We start from the raw sequence: 19,455 nt of genomic DNA on the forward strand, positions 1-19,455 counted from the left end.
GACGGGATGAGGAGGAGGGAGGGTGGAGCTAGCCTCCGTTTTGTTTGACAATACTTTGAACGTCAACAACAAGTGACGTCACCCAACATCGCTTAGAGCACCTTTAAGTATGAATGCAAAGCAATGTTTATGAATGAGTGAAGGAATCCATGATTCCTTCATGATCCATGAAGGATTAATAAATAGAGTAGTCAATTGTTCTGAGTGAATCGGTTGAGTAAATGAATCAGTGATTCACTCATAATGACAGTCGCATATCAGCCTATGATGTAACATACTACAAACATAAAGCTTCAAAAGCAAGTGGCTGAGAGCAAAGGAGCCTTGATGTGGTGCCCGGTGTGACTATTTTTTATGACCTTTACTCATGAGCCGCTAACAGCCCAACTCCCCAAAGCCTGGGCCAGTCTTCTCCCAGATCGGTCTGAAACTACAGTTCTCCACTCCAAAGAAAACAGCATGGCCTCGGGAGTTGCCTGAACTGCAGCTCTCAGGCAAGAGGAAACCTAGCTTGATTCACGAGTCTCTAAAGAAACATTTTAATTACAGGCTGAGCTGATGTTGGCCGAACGATGAGGACACCAACACTGCCATGCGCACCAACACAGAGCCTCTAGTCTAAACTATGGTAAAGTTGAGGTTAGGGGTGTAAACATATATAGAGGAAAACAAATGTGCTTTTCTGTAAACATGCCATCATTGTAAACATGTTAATAGGTACCACAGGGTGATACAGTTTTATGAAGTTGATAGCAAAGTAAAGTTTAAAGAGGCTATATGTGGAATTCAGAAACCCTTGTTATTAGTGACACCGGTGGCCATTAAGTGAACTGCAGCCAGCAACTTTTTGTACTCCTTTTGTACTTTTGATTCAGTACTCCCTGTGAATTTCTCTTTTTTTTTTTTTTTTCTTTTTTTTTTTTTTGCTTAAAAGTAAAAAACAACAACAACGAGATGTTGGAAATACCTTTGCTGCGATAGACTTTTAATGAACACCCAGACGCTGTCCATGCTGCCGAGAACTTAAGTACGGTTGCGCGCTCTGCTCTCTATAGAAAAATAAGGTTAGGTTATATGTATATAGATTATAATTTCTTTGGCTCAGAAATTTTCTAAAATGTTTTCATTTAATATGGTTATCTTCTGCGTTTATTCTTTTATGTTGTTCTACTGCATTTATCAATGTGAGAATCACTCCAGGATATGTCCACATACTCATTAAACACTGTAAAAAATATCTAACCTCTCCAAGTCAAAATTTTCTAGTGACTGGTCACATCTAAATTTTTCAATTGGCCCAAGTGTAATTCTTGTTGCAATAGTCTGTTAACATTGGCTCAATGAGAAATAATACGTCAGACTTTTAATTGAAAAATTTAGATGTAACCAGTCACTAGAAATTTTTGACTTGGGGATGTAATTTTTTTTTACAGTGAATCATTTTCCATCACAGAATATTACTTTTAAAAAGCCTACCATAAAAATAAATCATGTCTGGTAACATTTTAATTATTAATGTATTCATTTAAAATGTATTATCAATGCTCAGTCTATTGGTACTCAAACAGAAATTTTATGTTGAATATTTATATATTCATATTTATAATATTTTAAAAAATTTAACAAAAAGTGTGTTTAAATGGTATCTGGGCTTATAACATGCATAGATATTACAGGTACAGGCTGAGGGTGGTCTATTCTTCGCTCTGCACATTGAGAGCTGCAGAAGGTGGAATTGTGGTTGTTTTGATTATATCTATTTAGACTTGAAGGTTCAAAGTGATTTCTCTCTCCTTGGTTTCTCTCTAGCTGTGCTTATGAATTTAATATCTCGATTTACAGTACGCGATGGGAAGGCCTTGTAAAAGCATGCGGCAGTAATGGGCTCCAGATGTCTTAACAAAGGACTGCAACTCCCCGAGGACTCCCTTCTCTGCAACACGATCACAATCAGGTCACTCCGCTATACTGAGACTTCTGGGATTGAGAGCATGTCGATGCAGTATGAACGTGACCCCCGCTTCTCACAGGCACAAGTGTATGTGAGAGTTTTTTACATTGTATATATTACATAATATTTTACCTTTATGCATATGGCAGATGTTTTTATCCAAAGAAACTTACTTTGCATTCACACTATATAGTTATTTATCAGTTCATGCATTCCATGGGAATCAAACCCATGACCTTGGTGTTGCTTGCACCATTGTCTGTTTGTAAGCAATAATTACATACTTTATACATTTACACAAAACTATTAAAATAATCATTGATGTACAGGATCATATACACTGATCAAAATGATTTTGTGGTGAAGTAAATACTACTGAAAAAAAACAACAATGTAATTTCTACATGAAAAAGTTAGTTCAGGTCCATTAGTACTCAATTCAAGCGTGTAGAAATTAAAGCGTAAATATCAACGTTATAAAATTAAGTAAAATTACTCAACTTTTGTGGTACTGGTGTTCCCATCATGCACTGGGGCTTGAATAATTAATGAGGTTGATTTTTCACTGTTTTCCAGATGTATTTACACTGTTTTATCATTGCTTTTGTTGTTAGGATTAGTTTTGGACATTTGGAGTTCATTTTCTACTCAAAATTACACATTCAAACACAAAAACGATCCATCAAATGTTACCGTCATTGTGTATTGTCTACCATGTATTGAGGTCTCTGCGTTCACATGACTTTTAACTACTGATATGTAGATATGGTGTCTCTCACAATATTTATTGTATTAATTACTTGTTTCTAAGTAAAGCATATACTTTAAAAGTGTGGTTTAATTCAATGTTATATTGTTTGAGTAAAATGTATTACAAAGGAAACTTCAACTAAATAGATATTACTCAACCTTTTACTAGCCATGTTAAAATTACTTATTTTCTTTGTTACTCTCACTTAACTTAGGGAAGTAGAGTTTACTTAATTCCATATGTGAAATTTACTTTAAAAATATGCGTGCAAAAAAATTAAAATTAAAATAGAAAACTAAATAAAAATATTTTACAATATTGTTGTTTTTACTCTATTTTTGATCAAATAAATGCAGCCTTGGTGAGCATTAGAGCTCTCTTTCAAATGTACATTGAATTTGGTTTATTGATTCAAGCAAAAAGAAAACGACTTCTGCAGAGCTCAACTGATTCACTGAAGGTTGTTTCATCAGTATCTCTTACCCTTTGGCTTCCAGAATGTTTTTATTTGAGGTTTTGTCATTTAACTTTGCAGTAATGAATGCTAGAAAAGAAAGAATAATTCATCTGTCACCGGCTCCCAAGTAATGCGTGGAGCAAAGATGACGTCGCTCAGAAGCCAGAATAAAAACAACGAAATAAAAATTTCAAGGCACCAGTGAAATGAGAATGGGACTTTAAAGAGGAGACTGAACTGAGGTCTGTCTTTCTCCCTCGCTCTGGTTTAATGCTTCACTTATTGCTGCTGTCTGTAGGCTTAGTTACTGTCACTCATCAGCACGGTTTCAGCTAAACTGTTTCCCATGGATGGGAAACCTTGAGAAACAGTCAGCTGCCTACTTAGAGTTAAATGTTCATTAAAATGCTATGATAAAGTTCACATTAAATAAGCCTTTAGTGTAAACTCACTGCAAGAGTTCCCCTTTAACCTGAAGATTAGCTTAAGCATTAAAGGAGTCACCATATCCATATAAAAAGCATGTTATTATTTTAGGTAGTTTAATGCGTCATAATTAACACATCTTCTAATCACAGATTGTTCATTTAGGCGACGCCTGATCATGGTCTACTTTAAACACAAGTATAATGGTCCCCCATCATTAACACAATTGTACACCTGGCCATTTTTCCTACAAATGATATTTTCATCATATAATCCCCTGGGATGAGCAAATGGTTCCAAAAGCAAAACTGTGTTACATCATTTCACTGGAAGCATTTAACATGTCCAAACTGCCACTCAAAATGAGTAATGGATCTCATACCCTTGTCCATTTAGCATATATACATGCCCAACCCAGAACTGTCACACGAGTCAAAAGCCAGTTAATCGGAGCATTATGTGCACCATGTGACACACTGAGCATCTGCTCTTCTATTCCAATGGTTTCACTATAATGAATGTTTCAAATTTAGGTATTTCAGGTACAGTTACACCATATTAATCAAACTTAAATTGGGAACATGCCCAGAAAAAGACTAGAGAGCACCACTTTATCCTAATCTTTTTGTTTTAACTTTAGGCTAAAGCTGTGATTAAGTGAAGGCTGCTCCATCTAGTGGATGATGTAAGGAACAACTCTTACGAAGACATAAAAACAAAATGTATAAGTTAAAATGATAATGATATATTACATAAGATAATATATAATTATGTAAGAATTACTCTTCACAGTGTTATGGCATGATTTCCAGAGATTGAAAGATTTTTGTGCCGCAGGACTGTGATCATCGGTTCTTCTCAGAAATTGGTCTGCTTGGTCTCCTCATTTGCCTCCAGATCAGCCGCTAGGTTGTCGTAAAATTGATGCTTTTCCTCTTTTTCCTCAAACTCATCTCTGAAAGGGGAGATACACAATAATGAAATGCTTTTTGTTTAAAGAGTCACATTGCACTGAGACTAGACAGCTTGATCATTAATAAAACTCATCAGAAACTGGATGAGGTGGTAAATTGATCAGTTTAAGTTAATCATCTATAAATCATGTATTCACCATAGAAAGCAGTCTCTTATTCTCATTATGCTGCATTTATTTGATCATAAATTCAGTAATATCCGTGATATTGTGAAATAGTTTTCTATTTTAATATATTTTAATGTGTAATTCATTCATGTGATGCAAAGCTGCATTTTCTGCATTATTTATCTAATTAGTCTTCAGTGTCACATGAGAAATTATTCTAATATGCTGATTTGGTGCTCAAAAAACATTTCTTATTATTATCAATATTGAAAACAGTTGCTGCTTAATGATTTTGTGGAAACGTAATACTTTTTTAATTGTTGATGAATAGAAAATTCAAAAGAATAGCATGTCTTTACGGTAACTTTTGATCAATTGAATGCATCTTCGCTTAATAAAAGTATTAATTTCTTCAAAAAATAATCTTACCTACCCCAAACTTTTGAAAAGGAGTGTATACATTCTACACAATAAAAATAGTCAACATGTACGTTGTACATTAATGTTTCGAAATGATATGTATTAGTTTAGTATGGCTTTAGGTGTGTCTTGGCTGATCAGGTGTCTGAATGTGGCCTTGACAGTAAGTGTACAGCCATAAAATCATTCCAAAAACCATAAACTCCTCATCACCATAATGTTATTCAATAACTAATCAAATGATTTGTAACTGCCAGAAGATTATCACCATTTTGAACCTCTAAAATAAGTAACATTTCCTTTTAAATTAAACAAAACTGATTGTATTGTCAAAAGTTACATATAAAGAAGAATCAGTTATTATATGATCAATGTAGCTTTTTTCATCATGACTCGTGTACAGTATATATTTTCCTGAACCATTTCAGGTCACTACTCACTTGTCTTTCTTGAAAAAGAGTCTTTGCACAATGACGAGGACGAAGACGATAAAGAGGAACCCAACAACAGCTGCCAGTCCCACCAGCCACGGCTGTAATGTGACCTTAGATGTATCTGACGCTGCCCGTTGACCACCTGAGGAACATTGTATAACATTGTAAAAAGTTTTTTTTGTCCATAAGGTATTTCACCCTGTGAAGGTTTTTCCTATACAACTTTTACATTAAATCAAATGTGGTTTTACACTGAATAGATTTAGTGAGCAAAATCACAATGAACTTTAGTACATTGAAAAGCTCATACTATAACAAAGAAAGACAAAAATCACTCACCAGCTTGAGCTTGACAAATGGAGACAAAGAGTATTATGAAAGCAACAATATTCTGTGGATGAAACATGGTTAATTTACAGTCTGCACACACCGCTGTGTCCCTCTCAGTCGTCTGTAAATATGTGAAGGATTCTTGGGGTCCAAAGTACAAAATCCATTAGAGAGATCACAGATCACAGCATATCACTCACAGAGTAAGTGTGTATGATTATTGTTAGATAATCTCCCACTGACAATGTGACGTGCTGTTATGTTGTAAAGGCAAAATATTTACTTTCCAGGCTGGCACTGAACAGAAGTCATGCCAGTCTAAACCATAGACTGTAAAAATATCTAAACTGATATAAGAGCTTAAGAATGTCTATTGAGAATTGATGTTGCACAAATATTAAATTAAAAAAAATGGAAAAGGTTTGCTTTTAGTTAATTTGCTTTGAGGTCATCTATATGATAGTGCCCTCTTAAATGTTGACAAATTTCACTTTGAGCATATATAAACATTAAAAATGACAGTGTTTCTCTTCCAGGGAAAACAGAGCAAAAATATTGATGACTCATCCTGCACTTGACAGATTTGTTGTCCAATAAAACTCTCTCTTACAATGATCATTGCCCCCTAATACCACATGCTGCTGACAAATTTTTAGCAAATTTTCTTCATTTCATCTTTCATTAGATATAAATGCCAACTTCATATTTCAGTAGGAAGTATGTCATGACAGAAAACTGTGCCAAACAATTTCATGAGAAAAAAAGATTTAAGCTCAGTAGTGTGAGTATTCAGATGAAAAATGCTGAGTCTTGTTTTCATGCTAGCTGCTGCTAACACTTATTTGAATGGAGGATGGAGCACAAGGCTTAACTCTGTCTGATGTAACCCAGATGGCTGGCAAGTCTTCAGTGCCCTCCATGAGTTCTTGCTCTTCATTCACCATGGCCACCAGCTCAGGCATTGCTTCTGGAATCCAGTCTTCCCTGAACTTATTTCGTCTTTCCCAGGGAATCTCCTGCTCTTCCATAGGCTGCTCTCCAAACAGGTAATCTACAGGATAGCAAAGAGCATTCAGTCTCATGTTATGCTAATAGATTTCTTCAAACGCTTTTGCATTTTTTGGGGATGTCGATAGCGAGTCTAATGAAAAAAAAATGAAACCAACCTTAGCTAGTTTGTGACTGTCTTACATATACAATAATATACACTTTTATACAAAGCAACTTCCATTTGCAAGGTAAACATTTTATTATTCTTTCCCTGGGAATTGAACCCATGACCTTGTTAGCGCCAAGTTTGAGCTTTGCAAACAATGGGCCCTATCATACACCCGGCGCAATGCAGCACCAAGTGCAGTGTTTTTTGCTAGTTTCAGCCTGACGCAGTTATTCTTTTTTACGTCCTGCGCCACGTTGTTTAAATAGCAAATGCATTTGCGCCCATTTGTGCGCCCATGGGCATGCTGGTCTGAAAACGAGGAGTGTTCTGGCGCATTGTTGGCGTGTTGCTATTTTGAGGCAACAGAAATAGACTGCGCCATTGACCAACTGAAGCCTGGTCTAAAGTCAATGACGCAATATTTTTTTTGTTATTTAAAGAGTGCATTAGTAATTAGTAACACTCTGCTTATTACACACACAGGGATGCACAGCAGCACACAAACTAGCCAAATATTAAAAATAAAAGGATTACAATGTAAAAGATTAATATTGTGTACATAAAGATATGGTGGAATCCGGCTTGTCCCGTATGGTCTGCTTGCGCGCTTTGACCTTGCGCACTAGCAGATCCGTTTGCGCTCTGGAGACGTGTTCAGTCTTTCCGCTTGCAAATTCCGTCACGTAAATAGCAATCCGCCATGGCACGAGCGCAACTGTCTAATATTTCGATCCTTCTTGTCTAATAGAAAATTCTCCGTAAATATAGGGAAGCATTCTTCTACTGTAGCACATGTTATATGTGGTGTCCCACAGGGTTCAACTTTAGCACCGTTGCTGTTTTCTTTGTACATGTTACCCATAGGTTCTATATTTAGAAGATTTGGAGTTTCTTATCATTGCTATACTGACGACACTCAGCTTTATATACCATTTAAGCGCAATGACAGGTCTGCCATAAATCAATTGATGGAATGCCTTCAAGAATTGAAAGCATGGCTCAATAATAGCTTTCTCCACTTGAATGACAACAAAACTCAAATAGTCCTGTTTGGGCCAACTGAGAACAGTGATTTGAGCAATGTTGACTTGGGTTCTCTCACCTCATACCGTTCGTTTGCTGCAAAGAATCTGGGTTTCATATTGGATAGTGGACTAAAATTTAACAAACAAATTAATACAGTTGTTAGTTCCAGTTTTTACCACCTCAGGAGACTAGCGAAAGTTAAACCATTCTTAAGCAGGAACAGTTTTGAGATCGTAATTCATGCTTTTATTTCATCACGGATTGATTACTGTAATTCGCTATATCAAGGGCTACCTGCTTCATCTATCCACCGGCTTCAACTGGTCCAAAATGCAGCTGCCCGTCTGCTTATAGGCATTCGCAAACGGGATCACATCACGCCTACATTACGCTCACTGCACTGGCTACCTGTTCAGTACCGTATTGAATTTAAAGTCTTGTTGTTTGTGTATAAATCATTAAACAATCTCGCTCCTCAGTACCTTACTGAGTTGGTTATGGAACACAAACCAGCCAGACTGCTCAGATCACAGACCAATTATCTGTTACGAGTACCCAGATCCAGGTTGAAATGCAGGGGCGACAGAGCCTTTGCAATAGCTGGCCCCAGGTTATGGAACAATCTGCCATTACACATCAAAACAGCGTCCACAGTGTTGGAGTTTAGAAGTCTTTTAAAAACCTATTTGTACTCTTGTGCGTTTAATGTCTTGTGAAAGTGATTTTAGTGATGTTTTACGATTTTAATTCTATGGGATGGACCTAGATATATCTTGTACAGCACTTTGGTCAACCAAGGTTGTTTTAAATGTGCTTTATAAATAAAGTAAACTTGAAACTTGAACTGGCTTTTAAAGAGAATGGGAGATGAGACTCTGGTTGGTTTATTTCACGTTACGCCCAAAACACCCCCATTACTCATTAAGAGAATAGGGACGACCCTTTTAGACCATGCGCCGGGAGCGCCGACCATTTTTCCCTTCGTTACACTAGCAAAAGTGGATTCGGACACGCCCTAAGTGCAATTGCGCCCTGAGCTTTAGACCATGCGCTTAGGTAATTAAAATAGGGCCCAAAGACCTAAAGGTGCAGTATGTAATATTGACAGCTAGCGATTGAAATAGGAACTAGAAAGAGTTGTTTCCCCCACCCCTTCAGACTTGACGCTCACGCGGGTTGCCAGATTAAGGACACACAACAGGAGCAAGCCCAATTGACAATGGAAGGCGTGGAGACTTACACACTTGTAAGTTGATGAGTGGATTTATCCGTATTTTGATATTTCTCCCGTTCAGAGATAATGAGATGGATTCTGAGGCTTTTTAGGTCAGGTAGAATCTGCGATCTCTGACCCAGTTCGTTTTGCTGGCTTCCATGGCCGTAATATGCTGCGTTTTCTGCCGTCAAGCAGTCAAGTGTATTCCAGTTAAAAAGGAACACAATGTCATGCATCTCATTGAAAACTAGCCAGATAACGTTCAAAGAGGATTTGTAATTCTTTAAGTGGACATTTGTACGGATTCCTGTCACATACCTGCCAGATCATGGATGAGATCTTTGATGAGGTGTCTTATGATGGCGAACAGAGTGACGCCTGTCACACTTACAGCCAACAGCAGATATATTACATGCTTGGGTAGAGTGAGCGGATCATTTTCTGTGGGTTTGTAGTCCTCGAGTAAGTCCTCGTCATCAAGACTTTTGTTCTTATTTAAATCCATAAATATTGTTGTTTACTCCACTGCCTTTAAGTTTAACAATTTAACAACAGTTCATCAGTTTTCATTCATTTTCTGATGATCTGGAAGAAAACAATAAGTAAACATCATTATGTATACAGTATATTTCTTTTATATTGTTTTTATTTTAATATATTTTAATTATAATTAATTGCAAAGCTAAATTTTCAGCATCATTACTCCAGTCCTTCAGAAATCATACTAATATGCTGATTTGGGGATTTGGTGCTAAAGAAACATTTTTATAGTCAATGTTGAAAACAGTTGTGCTGCTTAATTTTTGTGTGAAAACTGTGGTACATTTTTAATGCATCCTTGTTGAGTACAATTTTATTTATTTCCCCCCAAAAAAGAGATTTAGAACATTTGAAATGTAACAGTTTATACTTTTTTTAACAGAGCACATAATGCTAACTTATTTTAGGTTAGGTTAAGATTGGGGTTGGACTAGTGATTAGAGGTAGGGTTAGATACAGTATATCTGAATCTCATTATCAGTATAGCCATGTTTATGGTCAGATAATATGTTGTGTACATACCCTCATTGACAGACACTTGCCCTCTTTCTCTCTCTCTTTCTGATGCCGAATGCTCCTCAGCTGTCTTCCCTCTCGTTGCATATTCACAAAATCACGACAAAAGATGTCACAGAATGATAGTTTCTCTGAATGACTGTTTCTTCTTTAGTGACCGTGACAGGACTTCCCTCAGACCTCAAGTTATTAAACAACAGAAAACAATCAAGCTAATGTACTTAGTGGCGTAAGGAGAAGCCTTGAGCCACGATTTAGTCTTTTTTTTATTCCATGTCTACGTCTCGACACCTGTTGGTAATTTCTAAAGTACAGTGGAACCAATGACATCAATGAAAACGAAACTGTAACTTTGCCATGTTACAATTCAGATTCGGTTCGGTTCAGAAAATGAATTACCGTCATTGCTTAAGAAATCTGCTACATTTCTAAAACATATTGCCTAGGTTTCTGTTAAAACAGACTGGTTTTAAATGCCATATAAAAAAAATATTTAAATGTGGTTACGTCTAAATTAACTGGTGTAATTAAAGTTAAAATATTATTTTATTTTTCTGAATAAATTATCTTATTATCTTAAAATGTCTGAATCAGCCTGAAATCGTTACATTACACCAACCAAATTATTTGGTTAGATCAAGTAGCAACAACTTGTAACAACAACGTTACAACTGGACAAGCAAGCCCAAACATATGGTCACATGGATCACAGTACAGGATGTACACTTAAAAAAAAGATTTGTAAATTGTACTTCATAAACTTTAGAGAACAAATGTTATGTCCTGTATGGTGAGTACACAGCACCCTCTGCCTGTGTCGAAGCAGCGCATGCTAATCATGCTAATCATGCTAATCCGCATCAGAGAGGATGACAATTGCCATGTACAGCAGAGTACTCTCTATGTTGTATTCATTTATTATTAAGGGAATGAGACAGATAGATATTGACATCTATTTGGCTAAATCTAGCAAAATATATATAATAATAATAAACCTACAGAGTCGGACTTCAAAGCACATCAGAAGATTTGTATTTTTTGGTAAATTACAACAGGTGGAAATGAGCAGAGCTTACAAAGAAAGATTACATTTTGTTAACTATGGAGGTTGAACAAGAGATTTGGGGCTTTTGGAGAAAGACTAATAGATGAGAGAAATACAGATAGAGAGGATTGTTCATAAATGAATTCAGTGACACCTTTTTAACCTCATGAGTCAAATACATGGATTTAAATCCTGGCAGAATTTCTGTCCGTCCACTTCTGGGTCAAATGTAGTCGGTTCCTCCTTTTATCTTATATTGTCTTCCTCATCCCTCCTTCCTTCCCTCCCAAAGACTTTGGTTCTTCCTCTTCCTCTTCATCGTCAGGGTCACAACCAAGGCCTCAATCTGTGTGGAAAAAGAAACGTTATGTCTTCAGATGTAGATATGAGCTAATAAGACCAGAGTTCATTATACTATTGTAAAGGCCAGTGAATGTGCTGTGACATAGCCTGATATGATTATCTCAATCCCAGTTTAATCCTTTGGCTGATGTCTCGCTGACTCTGATATTCCATTTCTGGTAATGGCAGCTGTCTTTCATGAAGGTGAAAGCTTTTAATCAAGGGTTAGCTATTCTGTAATCGCACCTAATCCTGTCTGAGATGCACTCTCAAGAAGGAGTGGGTTGCGTTTTCTGTGAAGCTGCTTTGAAGCGATATGTATTGTGTAAAGTGCTATACAAATAAATGTGAATTTAATTTAATTGAGTGTGTGTGTTTTAAGAGGGATTAAATGGCATTTTACACCAATTAAAGGTTATACTAAACAAAAATGTACTGTGCCATAATCATTCCAATTAGTTATATTTCCTGTGGATGAGAATACAGAATTATTAGGCACGTTGATTTTCTGATCACAGTTGTCTTCCAGGCACATTTTACCAATTCCAAACCACAATAATCTTAATAACCACTATTCATTTTGTATTTAATCATTTATATGTGATATATAATTGTTCATGAAGGCTGGAAATGAAAAATGTATTATATTAAGGTGTGCATAATTATTAGGCACATTTTCTTTTACAGATAAAATAAGCCAAAAAAGAGATTTAACTCAGACTGAAAAGTCCAAAATTATTAAATTCCCATGAGAAGGATGTAATACTAGAAATTGCAGTTAAGGCAGGACCATTGGACAGTGAAATGCTCAATGGACTGCAAAAGAATTAAGAATTAAGGTGAAGAATTAAGTGTGAAACCATCAGAAACCCTTTAGTCTCAAGCTCCACCATTTTCCAGAACTGCAACCTACCTGGAGTCTCCAGAAGTGCAAGGTGTCAGGATCTCAGAGACTTAGGTTAGGTAAATAATCCTAAAAAATTACCCCCACTTAATAAGAATCACAAGCTGAAGTGTAGTAAAATACATGAAGACTGGTTTTATAGGCTTTATAGACAGACAGATTGAGAGTGACTCTTGAAGGACCTCTTGTACCACTGTTTGAAGAATTCATCTTCCAGAATCTGGCAGTAAGTTTTGGGAGTTCATTTTTAGTCCATCTCCTACCCTGAATCAATGGACCAAAAATTAACTCCACAAACTTACTGCGTTTTTCCAGCCCTCACAAGCAATTATATATCACTTATAAATGATTCAACTCAAAATTAGTAGTAGTTATTAAGATTAATGTGGTTTGGAATTGGTAAAATGTGCCTGGGAAAAAAATATGATCAGAAAATCAACGTGCCTAATAATTCTGCACGCATTGTAGACTGATAACTCAACCTCTGAGTCTGAGATAAAGCAGGTGGTGGAGCAAAGAGCTAAATTAATAAATAACTGAAGACTAGTTTCTGATTAATACTCCAAAAAGCTCAGCAAGGATTTTCTTCCGTAAATCTGTAAGACAGTATACAAACTTTTCTGTTTGTTAAAGGTTTTAGCCTTTTTTTGCATTCCCATTCAAAAGATTTTTCTTTTCTTTTCTTTTCAAGGCTGCATTTATTTGATAAAAAATGCAGTAAAAACAGTGATATTGTGAAATATATTTACAATTAATATATTTAAAAATGATTTTTTTTGGCAAAGATGAATTTTCAGCATCATTACGCCAGTCTTCAGTTTCACATGATCATTCAGAAATCATTCTAATATGCTGATTTAGTGCTCAAGAATCATTTCTTATTATTATCAGTGTTGAACACAGCTGGGCTGCTATATGGGTAACCTAATATAAATCCTTTGTAACATTTGAATGCGTCTTTGTGGAATAAAAGTATTGACGCCATACTTAGGACAGTATCTAACAGGTCATGACACTGAGCCCATTGACTAATAACATCAATGCTACTCACTTAGACTGCAATTTCCTCAGGTTTGTGTGCATCCTTGATCTTCTTGCAGAAAACCTGAGAAAGAATAAAGTTCCAGTACACAACAGTTAAACTTGTGTTGGCAGTCAATATGCCGATCAATAAGGGATCCATGTCTAATTTAAGCTGCGTTGGCGTTCTCTCAGAGCCTGATGTTGCACAAACTCTCTCAGAGTCTCTGACTGACTGACAGGCAGAGGAAGAGCTTTTGTATTTGAGCCACTGACCCAGACAGATCTGATCCTCTGAGTCACACGATCTGATATTATTCATCTCTCCGTCATGTTACTTTAAGTATGTTGTTGTTACACAGATTACACCAAAAAAAGGAATGGACTTGGGGTAGGTTTATTTTTTTATTAAATACATTTTTATATATATATACGCATATCTTAAGGTTTGGACTAGGCAAAGGCTATTGATCATGACTAGGGAAAAAAATTATAGTTCAGTATTGTTAAATTGACACGTTGACCTTTGCAACAACATGTCCCATAGCAGTCATGTATTTATAATGATTTTGAGAAGTATTTTTTTTTTCAATAAAATACTTAATATGAAATTAAAAGGACATTGTCCATAACATTCACTAACATTCACTTTTACTTTTAACGTTAAGTTTGGAGTCAGTAAGATTTTTTCATTATTATTAATTCTTTTATTTAGCAAGGATGCATTAAATTGAACAAAAGTGGCAGCAAAGAGTTTTAAACTGATTTCAAATAGATGTCATTCTTTTGAACTTTCTATTCATTAAAGAATCCTGAAAAAAGTATCATAGTATCCAAAAAATCCAAACTATTTTCAACATTGATTAATAATAATAATAATAATAATAATAATAATATATATATATATATATATATATATATATATATATATATATATATATATATAAAAAATTCAATCTTGAGCACCAAATCAACATATTAGAATGATTTCTGAAGGATCATGTGACACGAAGCCTGGAATTATGATTGTCATCACATGAATAAATTGCATTTTAAAATATATCAATTGTAAATATTACTGTTTTACTGTATTACTTTTATTATTATCAAATTAGAGACTTCTTTCAAAAACATTTTAAAAAATCTTACCGACCCCAACTTTTTTTTTTAATGGTAGTGTCATTTTTCAGAAAAAGAAAACCATAATGAAATTCTAATACATTCAGGAAAAATGGTAACATACAAAAATATTAAACTGTTTTGATAATTAATTAATATTGTCCTCCAATTATGTGCAGAACAAAATAATTCAAAAACTGAATATATTACCTGGAGGTAAACCAGTCCTTGGAGAGTTGAAGTCATGGAATATTTTTACAGATTTTTTCATCTTTCCAAGTTTTCCAAAAAAAAAAACTATATATATATATAAATATATATATGAGACAAAAGACAGTCCACCCTAACCTTCTCTATACATAACTACACGCAGGGTGTGTTGGCTAAGCAGGGCTGACTTTTTCGGTTTCATCGTCAGTCTTCTTATGAAAGGCTTCTGTCAGAATGAAGATCCAGTATGCAATGGTCATGGATGTATTAACCGTGATAATACCAATCATTAAGGGGTGTAACATGTTTGCAAGTTCTGTCCTGACTGCAGCGTTTCTCTGCTTTGTGTTACTTTTAGTGTTTCTCCTGTGGCTTGGTCCTGCCTTTTCTTCAGTACGTGGTCTTCTCTCCTCCCCCAAGCTCAAATAAGGCTTAAACATTTTCAGAGCCTTTGCTGAGCACAACAATCCAGGTTGGTCCCCCTCCACCCACACTATCATCTGTAAATTAGCAGTTTACTTAAATGAAACTGTGCAACAACTGGCCAACTTCTTCTTTTTTTACGTTTGTTCAATTATGCAGATAAAAAATTTATTTAGATACATAAGTAATCAGTGCAATGCTTCACATTTCGGTTTGTTTACAGTAATTGTTTAATATGCTAGAGAGGGATGATCAATTATGGATTAGAGCATTTGGATTTTAATTCCATGTGCTTTTTTAAAGAAGACTCTTATTAAATGAGATAGACCGCTGTGTGGATTAGTTAGTCAGAACATACTGTTATACATGTCTCTTAGCTGTACTAATCACCCCTGCTCATGAGTGGAGGATTTAACATTAGTCACCATGACCTTACTGAAGATAAGAAACTTAGTAAGCGACATCACAAATATTTATGACGTAGTGTTAAAGCTTAAAAACAGAACAACACAGACAAGCATACGTGGTCAAATGAATGCTTTTATTATGTAAAGCTCTTCCTACATTTTCAAGGAAGGAATTTTGTGTTTATTAAATATTTGAAAACCATTCAGTTTGAAATTTGGATCGGCTGTGTAACATTAACGTTTGTGTGAGAGGTTTCACTGAGCGCTTTGCAGTCTGAGCAGTCCGTCTGCGTACTGGAACTGCGAGCTGTTCTCATACTCCAGCATGTCCAGCGCCACCTCACAACTCTCCTTCACCACCCGCTCCTGGTCCTTCCTGTAGCGCTCTAGGATCTGTAAGCACGCCTCCTTCCCGATGGAACCCAGCGCTTCCGCACACTCGTGTCTGACCATGGCGCTCTCATCCGTCTTCTCCAAAGCTGCCCGCAGCTGAGGGATGCTGGCCTCGTGTTGGATCTGACCCAACACATAACCGATCTCATGGCGGAACAAGGCACTGCTGCACTGAAGACCTAAAATACATTTTTGAAAGAAATTATCACTTTTTTTCCATCAAAGATGCAATGAATTGATCAAAAGTGACAGTAATGATGTTAAAAAGTGTTTCTATTTCAAATAAATGCTGTTCTCTCTTCAAAAAAATCCTGAGAAAATTTATCAAATTAAACTCTTTTCAACACTGATGATGATAATAAAGGATTCTTGAGCAGTAAATCAGCATATTAGAATGATTTCTGAAGGATCATGTGACTGAAGACTGGAGTAATGATGCTGAAAATGCAGCTTTAATAGGGTTTGTGCACAAAAAAATATTCTCATCGCTTCATAACATTAAGTTTGAACCACTATTTTAACGATGTCTTTACTACCTTTCTGGGCCTTGGAAGTTGCATTGACGTTAAAGTCTATGGAGGGTCAGAAACCTCTCGGATTTCATCAAAAAGATCTTCATTTGTGTTCTGAAGATGAACGAAGGTCTTACCTGTTTTTGGGTGAACTAACCCTTTAAATTGCAACAATATTTCACAATATTACTGTTTTAATTGCATTCCTAATCATTGGTGAACATAAGGGACTTCTTCCAAAACCATTAAAAAATCTTTCAGACCTCAATTTTTTGGGAACTTTTGTTCAAACGTTCTTGATGTGACCTAGCATTGCATCTTCATCATGTGTGGACAGAGTGCAGTTCAAATCTTTCTCACCATCTCCAAGAGCCAGAACAGCCTCTTCAGTCCCAAGATTCCTCAGGGTAAACATTGCTCTATAGCGATCGAACAGTGACAGGCTTTCGTCTAAGAGCTGCGCCCTCAGTTCCGGGACACTTTTTCTTGGGGCTGGGGGAGCGGGGTCCACGGACGAGTAGGGGTTCTCATCTGTCTTCTTTGCTGTCTTATCCCCACCATTCATGAGCCACTCCAGCCTCCGTAGTGCCAGCTGACATGTTTCTGCCACCTTTACAAAAAAAGAGAATGAATGCAAGTTGTCTGACTGTTCTCATCTTCATATCCATCTCGTTCGTCCCTTCCTTGTTCAATATTTTCCTTCCTGGTATTTTACACTATTTTAGACTTGTATTTTAGATGATTTATAATAGAAATTACAGTTGTTAAATATTTTTTTTTGCTAATTTCATTGTTTGCACACTCAATTCAATGTACTTGTTTTTACAATACATATTGTTTTAAGCAGTTTTACATAGAATATGAACACTAATGAAGTCAAAAGTGACAAAATACTTTATGCTCATTTCCAGTTATGAAATGTTATTTTGTGCTGAATCAAATGTATATTGTTGTTTTAGTAAGATACATAAATTTGCCCATCAACACAAACTACTTAAAAAGCATACAACTTGGCCTCTAGATGGCACTATGTGGTTACTTTCACAGAAAAAATAAATAAATACCACAACACTCGCAATCCAGAGCCAAAATTGCCATGAAAAGATTGATAGTTGTATGTCTAAGAGCTGTATCCATGTGATTCCATGTATCGATACAATATACCCATGCAAAATATCACAATACTATACTGTAATAGTCCCTAAACAGTCCCTATTACAGTCCCATCTGTAATAGTCCCTAAACTATATGTCCCCCCCCCAAATCTATTCTAGAGTTACTGTAACAATGAATGGTGAATAAATGGGTGATATGGGTTTACTGTACCTCAATAACTGGATCTTCTGCATATTCCTTCAATAAATCTAAGACTTTTGGATTTCCAATGGCTCCCAAAGCTTCTCCTAGAATTGAAAATATAACAAAAGCACTGAATGAGACTTCTGCAAAAAAAAAAAAAAGGTAGAGAAAGATTCTCTGTAATCCTCACCTGCTTCATGTCTGACCATTGGCTCTTGATTAGTGTCTTTCAGGACCGTCTCTAGGACAGGAATGGCCCGCTCGTCTTGCATTTGTCCGAGGCAGTACGCCAGCTCATGCTTCAGAAGTGCAGATTCATCCACAAAGGCTTCACTGATCCATCTAATGGCCTCTGGTCCACCAAGGTTGCGGAGAGTAAAAAGTGCTCTAAAGCGAGTTGTCAAGTCCTGCTTCGGGTTGACGAGAATGCCCCCCACCGCAGCTATATCCTTATTTGCCATGAGCAAGCTTTCAGTGTCTGGGTGATGTCCTTATGACCAGTACTCCAGAAAGCAGCAACCTAGATTTAAAAGCAATAAAATAAATTACTTCAATTCTGCTAATAATATTACATTTGATGACTCATATGATGATTCAAAACCTTGTGAGCTGCCAAACTAGACAGCATTTTTGAGCTTCATAGGCTGCAAACAAATCTGATCTTTATGAATCAAGTTTGTTAACCTTTATGGTATGACATAATGATGCCATCATGATATCTGATTTTACTCAAGATTATTTTGGAAAGATTCAGAAATTGATATTAATAGAAAAATGGGGTGTATGATAGAAATGTGTCCTTTTATGTGCTTTTTAATTTCAGAATAACCAACTAACTTACGTGTAAGCGTGTTATGAAAAGAAAAAAAGCGTGTTATGTAGCAGGCAGAATGATGGGTTTAAAAAACATTACAGTGTTAGTGACAGCATGACGCTGACCGAGTATACAATCTGATTCATTACAATGTTTAAATTATTTGTATCTTGAACTTACTACAAGCGGAGATGTTGTTTTTCACTCATATGGTGCTCTCCATCTAGCTCCCCTTCACCGACCACGCATTGCACGCAAAGAGAAGAACTGTTTCACTCGTGTATTCCAGTAGTGAGTTCTGGAATTACTCTACCGCCACCTACTGGATTGGAGTGAAACCACTGTTAAATTTGTAAACAAACAGTAGAGTATACAATTTACAGAAGTGGTTGGTTCTCAACCTTTTTGGCTCGAAAATGTCCAACACTGTGTGTGTGTGTGTGTGTGTGTGTGTGTGTGTGTGTGTGTGTGTGTGTGTGTGTGTGTGTGTGTGTGTGTGTGTGTGTGTGTGTGTGTGTGTGTGTGTGTGTGTGTGTGTGTGTGTGTGTGTGTGTGTGTGTGTGTGTGTGTGTGTGTGTGTGTGTGTGTGTGTGTGTGTGTGTGTGTGTGTGTAAAAACCTCTAAGTTTTTATCAGGCTCCTTTGTATAGGTTTCTACCCA

At 36.2% G+C, this 19,455-nt stretch overlaps 2 protein-coding genes across 2 annotated transcripts; both read right to left on the bottom strand.

The window, feature by feature from the left end:
• Window positions 1-3,697: 3,697 nt before the first annotated feature.
• Window positions 3,698-6,014, bottom strand: smim24 (small integral membrane protein 24). The gene is made up of 3 exons (XM_082187930.1): window positions 5,860-6,014; window positions 5,527-5,662; window positions 3,698-4,540 (listed from the first exon to the last, which is right to left on the bottom strand). Exons 1-3 carry the CDS (start codon window positions 5,924-5,926, stop codon window positions 4,444-4,446), a joined length of 300 nt encoding a protein of 99 aa, XP_082044056.1. The 5' UTR covers window positions 5,927-6,014; the 3' UTR covers window positions 3,698-4,443.
• Window positions 6,015-15,892: 9,878 nt separating this feature from the next.
• dohh (deoxyhypusine hydroxylase/monooxygenase) lies at window positions 15,893-19,116 on the bottom strand. The gene is made up of 5 exons (XM_082187929.1): window positions 18,976-19,116; window positions 18,172-18,501; window positions 18,009-18,085; window positions 17,043-17,292; window positions 15,893-16,349 (listed from the first exon to the last, which is right to left on the bottom strand). The coding sequence occupies exons 2-5, from the start codon at window positions 18,440-18,442 to the stop codon at window positions 16,033-16,035; spliced, it is 915 nt and encodes a 304-aa protein (XP_082044055.1). The 5' UTR covers window positions 18,443-18,501; window positions 18,976-19,116; the 3' UTR covers window positions 15,893-16,032.
• Window positions 19,117-19,455: the final 339 nt, after the last annotated feature.

This window comes from Leuciscus leuciscus (assembly GCF_965113295.1).
Source record: "Leuciscus leuciscus genome assembly, chromosome: 13".
Taxonomy (NCBI): Eukaryota; Metazoa; Chordata; class Actinopteri; order Cypriniformes; family Leuciscidae; genus Leuciscus; species Leuciscus leuciscus.

Excerpts from the sequence above, each read along its gene's own strand:
- smim24 (XM_082187930.1), bottom strand. The coding sequence starts at position 5,926 with ATGTTTCATCCACAGAATATTGTTGCTTTCATAATACTCTTTGTCTCC. Across the intron at positions 5,663-5,859 it reads CATTTGTCAAGCTCAAGCTG|GTGGTCAACGGGCAGCGTCA; the intron begins GTGAGTGATTTT and ends AATGTTCCTCAG. Across the intron at positions 4,541-5,526 it reads CTCTTTTTCAAGAAAGACAA|AGATGAGTTTGAGGAAAAAG; the intron begins GTGAGTAGTGAC and ends CTCCCCTTTCAG.
- dohh (XM_082187929.1), bottom strand. The coding sequence starts at position 18,442 with ATGGCAAATAAGGATATAGCTGCGGTGGGGGGCATTCTCGTCAACCCG. Across the intron at positions 18,086-18,171 it reads AATGGTCAGACATGAAGCAG|GAGAAGCTTTGGGAGCCATT; the intron begins GTGAGGATTACA and ends TTTCAATTCTAG. Across the intron at positions 16,350-17,042 it reads TGTTCTGGCTCTTGGAGATG|GTCTTCAGTGCAGCAGTGCC; the intron begins GTGAGAAAGATT and ends AATGTATTTTAG.